Below are 8,643 nucleotides of genomic sequence, written 5' to 3'. Positions count from 1 at the left end.
GAGCAGGAAGTGGGGAAAGACAGAACTATGTACCAGAGGACATAAAGGCCACAATACACGTAGTAATGGCTGTTTAATCAGAAGGTAATGTAGAACTACGGACTCCCATTGCAAAAATATGTTCAGTAGCAGCACCAAAACCTGTTGATGCTGCCAGTGAAATCCATCTAATGCAGCTTCTTGTGATGGTGTGGCAACAATGCTGCACTGCTCCTGAATTCAGAGGAGAGTTGCCACTCTCACACAAGCTGTGCCTCCTTGCACTACAGTGAGATTTAAAAATATTGCAGGGGGTGTGGCTATTTTTGTAGGGCGTGGTAGGGTGTGCTTTTTTCGATTTTTGTTTGTGAGGGGGCCCTGACACCTGCTTGGGGTTATTGCTTGCCCTGAAACATACTGGGAGTTTTTGCTGGCCTTGACACATGCTGGCGGTTATCATTGCTGGCCCGTTCAAATGCTGGGGTTATTATTGCTGCTACTGACACCAAAAATGGGGCTTATTTTACTCCCACAATATCTTCAGTGTACCCTTGAGCCCAATTTTGTGTAAACCATAGCAAAGCAAAGGGGGAAGGTAGCACACTACAAGCCATGCTCTGTGACCATACCCACAGAAAGGGAAGTTTTTACTTAAAGGAGAACTACGAGGTGAGTGATTTTCACTCAACCTCATACTTCGAGCCAACATGTGACAATGAAACTGTCACACGCCGGCTCAATAGATCGGGAAGTGAGCGAACACATACCGTCGCTCGCTCACTTCTCGATCATGTCCCTGCAGATAGCCGTGACTGTCACTCACAGCTCCCTGCAGGGATTCCCCCCCCTCTCCGATCCTCCAACGCTGACTGGCGGAATGGACAGTGGAGGGGGCGGGTACAGCTGGCTCTGCCTCTAGATAGGCAGAGCCAGCTGTCAATCACGCAGCTGGGTGGATCTCGACAGTAATGTCGGGATCCGTCTAGGCTGCGGCGGTCTCAGTATACCACGTACTGTAACTCGCGATATACTGAGATTTGGGTCACGGGAGGACGCTAGTTTATGTCCTTCTGTGACCCTTAGGAGAACTATGGGGAAAAGCACTGACCCCATATTTCTCCTTTTAAAGTGACATCAAAGTCTACATTTTTTTCCCTCCCCCCCCCATGTTAATGTCAGCACTTACCTTAAATGATGTCTCTTAATCCGATCTTCCTCTTCTTTCCTGATGTTTTCATCTGTCCCTCCAGCGGTGCGGCGGCTGTCCGATCCAGCGCTGACTCCTCTGTCCCTGCAGGCACTTCCGATCCAGCGGTGTCTGCATGCGTGTGCACGCGTCGATAGACTTACCTTGCGGCTCTGCTCGTCTCCTGGCCGAAAATTCGAAACTGCGCATACGCCCGCCCCAAGATGCTTTGCAGCCGCTCGATCAGTTTCAGATAGGCAGAGCCAGCTGTCAATCACGCAGCTGGGTGGATCTGGACAGTAATGTCGGGATCCGTCCAGGCTGCGGCGCTCTCAGTATACCGCGTACTGTAGCTCGCGATATACTGAGATTTGGGTCACGGGAGGAGTTCTCCTTTAACTCCACTTAACTTTTACTAAATGCATACCTGGGTTTAAATAAAGGTATAATATACAGTATCTGCCCAAACTTAATTTAAAGGAGAACTATGGGGTCAGGGTTTTTCCCCATAGTTCTCCTTAGGGTAACGGGAGGACACAAACTAGCGTCCTCCCGTTACCCTAAGCTCAGTATACCGCGAGCTACAGCTCGTGGGATGCTGAGACGCCGCAGCCGGAGCGGGTCCCGACATCGTCAGAGAGCCGTGACAGGATCGAGAGGTGAGCGAACGCCGGTATCTGTTCGCTCACCTCCCGATCTACTAAGCCGACCTGTGACAGTCTCATTGTCACAGGTCGGCTAGAACTATGAGGTGAGTGGAAATCACTCATCTCATAGTTCTCCTTTAATAAGGTTGTCAGTAATTATGGTAACGTCATCATCTTTTTTTCATGCAGGTGTGGGCCAATTAAAAAAAAGGTGCTGTGTGTGGCCATTCTCAAAAATAGGAGCTGTGCATTGGCCTTATTCTCAACATGTAATGGCTGTCAATGATGGGCATAGGTAGAAAAACACCATGATTGCCACTGACTCACAGTAAACTTCAAACAGGACAAATTATTTTTTGGTTTAGGAAGTCTGTATTGTACTAATTTAGCAAACTTACACAATGTTCTTGGAACAATTGACATAAAAGAACTACTTAGAGCAATTTTACTGTACAGTTGTTAGTTTTTATTAAAATGGTTTCAATCTCCCTTTAAAAAAATGGTGATAGAGTTATCAGGATACAATACAAGCTGTTTGGATGCAGCTTGTGGTGTCGGCTCTTAAGCAGAATTTTAACTTATGTTTAATGGAATTCAGGTTGCATAGAAAAAAAAGGATTAAAGGGGAAATAGAAAGGTAGAAGAAGAACGGGTTGAATACAATGCTAGAGCTTTAATTAAATGCTAAAATGAGCTATATAAGTTGCTAGAAAGGATAGACTTAAAAGGAAACTATAGTTTTATTACAGTTTCTGTGTGTGTGTGTGTGTGTGTGTGTGTGTGTGTAATAAATGTAAATGTGATACATTGCTGTTAATGTTTTATAAAGCTTTATTTTAGTACAGTATATTGTTATTATATATGTACAGTATGTAGATATGCATACCGTACTTGTTTATTACATACACAGTATGTGTTTCCTGCTTATTAGTAATGCACAATGACCAATCTCTCCTGCTTCTCTCTCTCAGTACAAATCTACTGGTCAGGTTTGACCTGGCAGAGGCCAAACCCTGTATAAAGCTAACTAAGCTCCTCTCAGCTGTCATTAAGCAGGGGTGCCAATTACATTCCCTGATATACAAAGATATGACCACTACAGGCATAATTTACAAATCAGTATATGAAGTATAAAAATAAAAATATGACAGCAAGCATGAAAAAATAGAGCCATGACAAAAAAACTACATCCAGGTAAATGTTACGATATTAATTCTGGACATATGCCTACTGAAAACACTATAGTTTCCCTTAAACAAAGCAAAACTAAAGATAAAAGAAGGAACACTATTCACCTATATTTAAAATATTATAATTGAACCCTGGAAAACGAGGGGATAATTGTTCAGCCCAACTTGTGCTTTGTTTTTCAAACGTTCCACCATCCTGAAACACAGATCAATGTTTAAATGTCTACAGGGAAATGACAAGATACAAATCTGTTTTTTTTTATCTTAGGCAGAGGTATGGCCCCAGAAAAGCCATACCTCTGCTTTATACACGGGGCCAGAAGTGTAACTGCATATAAAACAGTACAGATAAAGTAAGCTTACACAGTAAGGGCTCATGCACATTGGCGCAAATACAGGCATATTGGCATACAGTGTAGAATATACCTGTATGCAGGGGCGTATCTGACGCGAGGCAACACAGAAAAAAAGTTTCCAGGCACACTCACCAGCCAGCATGCAAAAAAACCTGTCTAACCACTAAGGTTAAAAGCAGAGGTTTGGATACACGTCTTCTGCAGAAAATGTGAAAGCCGCACAGCCACGTCAAGCCACCTCCATATAGTGAGGTCCTAACTCTAAACTATGAGAGTCTCCATCTAGGAGCACATGGGGGCAGAAGATAAAATTGGGTGCAGGTTTGTCAGGAGGAAAGCCCAACCTCCCTTAAAGGCACAGGTATGCACAAGGGACCGCGCACATCACAACGGCAGCTGAGACCCCCCATGCGTCACTGCACCAAATCAGTCAACAAAACAAATGACAAACACACTCATCAATTCGTTACCAGCTTTACAGCAAGGTGCACACGGAAGGGCTTCAAACAGTAAAACAGAAAAAAGTTTCCAGGCACACTCACCAGCCAGCATGCAAAAAAACCTGTCTAACCACTAAGGTTAAAAGCAGAGGTTACAGTACAGATGAAGTAAGCTTACACAGTAAGGGCTCATGCACATTGGCGCAAATACAGGCATATTGGAATAGGGTGTATTTGCCTCGAGCGGCAGATTCCAGGGGGGTGGCAAAATTGCCGCCCCCCAAAACATTTAGGCAGACGGGCCGCACAGAAACCGGCAGCCTGCCTGCCTAATTAGAACGGGGAAGAATCGGCGAACGGGGGATCAGGAGGAGATGGGGGATGTAGCGGCTGCAGGCAGGGGGGCGGTGACAGAGGAGATGGGGTGGATATGAAAGAGGCGGGGTGACGACGGAGGGGGCGGGGGGCCGAAGACTGCAACGGAGGAGGCGGGAGGCTCTGAGCATGCTGACATCATGGCTGGGGTCCAAGTCAGTAGATCCTGGAAGTGTCAGATAGCTGTTACAATTTCAGCTCTGATAGCAAGATTTAGGCTACATTCATACCTACAATGTAGGTGCGAGTAGGGATTCCTGCATTAGGAACTTGCTATTTTCTGTGGCAGGAATCCCAAACCTGCTGTTTACAAGCTGCAGCTGGCACCCGTTCAGGTTAATGATTGGGTGACAGCGGTTGCATTTGAAAGCAGCAGAACGCTGGCACACCACATGTAATTGTATGTGATACAATCACATGCGGTTAGGAATCAATCACTATCACTGGACGCATTGATTGTGATACTTCACTGTTCCTGTGAAGTATTTAAGACTCACCAGGTTCCACCAATATCTAAAATAGCATTTGGGTGTGGACTAACCCTTTAACAAACACAGGGATAATCATACAGTTTCATTGCATTTCTTCAAGTACAGTATAATGCTCAGAGGGAGAGCACAAATAATGTTTCCAAGACCTACCATTTTCCAGCAGGCGGGGTTGTATGCGTTAGTGCCACAGACTAAAAGGTATCCATCTAACCGTGCCACAAATGTCACAAAATTCTTGCAGAAAGCCTGCAAAGAAGAGATTTCAACATAGTTACATATTCAATATGTCAGATATTCTCTCACAACGGTGAGCAGTTTTCTCTCTACCCGTGGGAATTTTATCCTCAAAACATATAACATAGAGTGCAATTACTGTGTGCAGTAGCCCATAGAAATCAATTAGAACTCATTTTGCTTGTTTACTGGTTCCCTAGCTGCTCTTTTTACTTAGATACCACTTACTAAACAAAATGAGATAAAAAAAGCAAATTATTCAGACCTTATTTAATAAACCCTTGATGCTGCTAGATTGTCACATGGTCTGCTGGAAGGCAACAAGCTTCTTGTCACAGGATACTGGGCTCTGCCTCTCTCAAGAATATGGGAGGTTAAAGCGGAACTCCAGCCTTACCGTCAGTCTTGCACAGTTGTACAGGTTCCTTTCCTGTACTGGAATTGCTTACTCTGACTTCACTGCACACACTGTGCTCCTCACAGTGTGCATTAGAAGCAGCAGCAAGTCAGAAAATCATCTAACCTTTTTCTTCCCAGCAATTACTGTCCCACCCCTTTCATTTACGGGAGTTCTTTCAATCATGGAGGGTCAGCATCACTTGTAGGTGTCTGTTAGGGCAGCTTGCAAGCAAGTACAGTCTGCCTAGGAATGCCTACTCCTCCAGATTAAGGGTGAGTGGGGATGCGGCACTGGACCTCAACTTTTCTCTAGCAATATTTGGGACTGATGGCTCAGTTCCGGCAGCTCTTTACAAAATGAGGGATCCTTCAGAGGGAGGGGATGCCCAGAATGAGAAATACATGTACATGAAGACTAAAGAATCATCAGGTAATCATCTCAGGAGTCCCAAGAAAACTTAATTGGCTTCACAAATGGCGACAAGATGATATGTACAGCCAACGTGTTTCGGAGGTCAGGACTCTCCCTTCATCAGGGTTTAAACAATGGACAATGGGACACTGATGGACTCTAAACATACAGCCCCTGCACACAAGCTTATGTCTCAGGCAGAATTGGAAATCCTAGGTGTGCAAAGATCTTTACCAGCAGTTCAGCATCTGTACAAGTAAAAACTTGTTCCCATCTTCTTGTCACCATTTGTGAAGCCCATAAAGGGTTTTTTTTTTGGACTCTTGAGACAATTACCTGGTGCTCGTTTTTCATCTTCATTTACATAGGTGGATGTCAGTCTGGAGGAGTAAATCTATCAAGTGTAGCGCTCACCCCCGAAGGAGCCACTGAATGTACTGAATGTACCAGGTATTTCTATCCCCCCACACCAATGTACTGCCCATATGTGGATCCACAGCACACCAACACACCTTTTAAAGAGTTTTATAACAGATTTAATGATCAGCTAAGATATGAGCATAAAATATAGCAATTATAGACCCAACAATCACATAAAATATATTCAGTGACAGGCTAAGACACTCTGACACTCCGTAACCGCAGCTATCTACTGGCTGCACTAAAGCCTATCAGACTAGACTGCCTCAGTGTCTGACCCTCTCTAGACTACTGGCCAGTAGTAATGTCCTAGGCTAGCCAACGTTGGGGCCCATACTGTATTGCAGGTGTGAGAAGTAAAATGTCACAATGGCCAAGGGCCTCTTACCACTCCCAGGGTCAATTAGAAGGGATGATGTCTGTCGGCAGAAGACAAACGTCCCCTTTCTCTCAAGCGGACTCTTGTGAAGAAGTTTAACTCATCAGGGGCCTCTTGCGGAAGGTCTCCACTCGTCCAAGGTACCAGGCAGCTGTCTCTGTCGACTCTGTCTGGCTCCCCTCACTCGGCTGGGCCACTCCTAGGGCTGAATCGTCATGCGACCAGGCCTCAACTGGGTCCTACTCAGGCGCCCGACCGAAGGCCTTCAGGCACAGCAAATTAACACAGTCTCCTTGCACCGCTGCACAGAGCCTGTGTGTCCCTGTATGTCAGCGGCGACCACACAGCTCTGTTGCCCAGAGTCTTAACCCACACAGGGTTACATAGATCTGTCCTCCTCAGTCTGCTCTCCCAGACTGAGTGCGCTCAGCAGCCACAGACCATAGTCCCCCTCCTCTCTCTTTCTCTCTCTCTCTCTCGCACAGCCTCCTGGGAGTTGCAGTTTCAGAGGTGCTTCTTGCAATGTCCCAGTCTCTGCTCTGCACTGCAATCCTCATAAGTCTTTGCCTCCAGGACACACAGAGGCACTTAACTGTTTGCAGACAGCAACATAGATCACTGTAGTAGCACATATATACATATCTATATAGGGGCTACACAAGTATTTTGATATTTGAAGAACTTCTCCCAGCAGCTAATTCAATGCTTGCATCAAGTCCATTGGGCCTTTTTTCTGAGTAGCACAATTGAAATGTTCTCTGGACAAGGTTACCAGTTCATTGACATCAGCTAAATTACTGATTTAAGTTTTTTAATAATACATTACTACAAGAGTGCACGAAAACTAAACTAATGTAGGGCTGCTCGTCCATGTTGTTTAGGAACCACACTTTGTTAATATAGGATTTATTATACTTATGCAAGTCTAAAATCTATCAAAATAAGCAAAACAGTGATCCATGATAGTGAGGTAGCTCTGATAATTATACTAGAGACCTCCTCTTATTTTTAACTGGAGTAAGGAATAGGCACTTTTAGTGATGTCAAAACATAATGTATAACTACACGATGAGCATGTAGCTAAGATTATATTCCTAGTCACTAGATTACAAGACTGCAGGTTAAAAACATCACATTAGTCATATTATCACCTGGCTACATTATCTCTTACCTTTCCTGGACAGTTGTAAGTTTCTGCATTTATCTGTGAAAAGAGGTATCATTAATGTAGACACTGATATTATTTGTATGCGCTCTTTACATATTGCCAAAATATTCTGGTTTGCTTGACAGAAAAGCCAATCACTAACATTTCATATAATATTGAACATGTTAATGTAATTTCAAGACTCATAGTCAATATTTTTTAAAATCTACATTAAAATATTACTTAGTTAATCTTGCCATGAATGTCTGTGTTTATGCACTTCCTGTTATAGAGTGACAACAGGCCTGTCCCTCTATACCAGTTGCTCTCCAGCATCGTCACTCTGTAACAAGTGCTTCCAGGGAAGACTTAGCAATCATGCCAATACTCATTGCTTAGCCATGTACTACTGTTGTCGCCATCCTGCCATGAGCAAAGACCTGCAGCTGCCACCTGAGCGCATGTGCATAGATAGGCAATGGCTGCAAAGAGACTGGGAGAGATCAGGAACACTGTGAACCAAAAAGAAATGAGTATTTTATAAAAGAAAACAACATGACACAGTGCTTCACCAACAAATGTCATCTGGTTAGGGGTTTAGATCTACGTTAACAATTTGAAAAAAAACAACTAAATAATTAAACAAGAATAACATAGTGCAATGGGACCCCAACTGCAAGGGCATATAAACTAAAGCACTGTATTAGTGTACACAAAACTTGTATTTATTTAGTACTGTGCACATCAATGTATTATAATTACAGATGACCCATTGCTTGGTCTGTCTAGATCAGCCCGTCTAGATCCTCCTGGGGTGCCTTCTGACCTCAACATTTTGTGATGCTAGGACTCTGATGTGAAGGGTGGACTGAGGACTCTGATGTGAAGGGGGGACTCTGATGTGAAGGGTGGACTGAGGACTCTGCTGTGAAAGGGGGGGACTCTGCTGTGAAAGGGGGGGACTCTGCTGTGAAAGGGGGGGACTCTG

At 44.3% G+C, this 8,643-nt stretch overlaps 1 protein-coding gene across 1 annotated transcript in view; it reads right to left on the bottom strand.

Annotated features, from left to right (window-relative positions):
- SEMA7A (semaphorin 7A (John Milton Hagen blood group)) overlaps nt 1-8,643 on the bottom strand; it is a 98,944-nt gene that overhangs the window by 65,747 nt on the left and 24,554 nt on the right. Inside the window, exons 2-3 of the mRNA XM_018554635.1 lie at nt 4,815-4,910; nt 3,108-3,198 (exon numbers count right to left, since the gene is read on the bottom strand). Of these exons, the coding sequence (XP_018410137.1) occupies nt 3,108-3,198; nt 4,815-4,910 (187 nt within the window). The remainder of the gene's footprint in view (nt 1-3,107; nt 3,199-4,814; nt 4,911-8,643) is intronic.

Source organism: Nanorana parkeri, unplaced genomic scaffold (assembly GCF_000935625.1).
Source record: "Nanorana parkeri isolate BGI_ZX_2015 unplaced genomic scaffold, ASM93562v1 scaffold167, whole genome shotgun sequence".
Taxonomy (NCBI): Eukaryota; Metazoa; Chordata; class Amphibia; order Anura; family Dicroglossidae; genus Nanorana; species Nanorana parkeri.
This window is presented reverse-complemented; position numbering and strand designations above follow the sequence as displayed.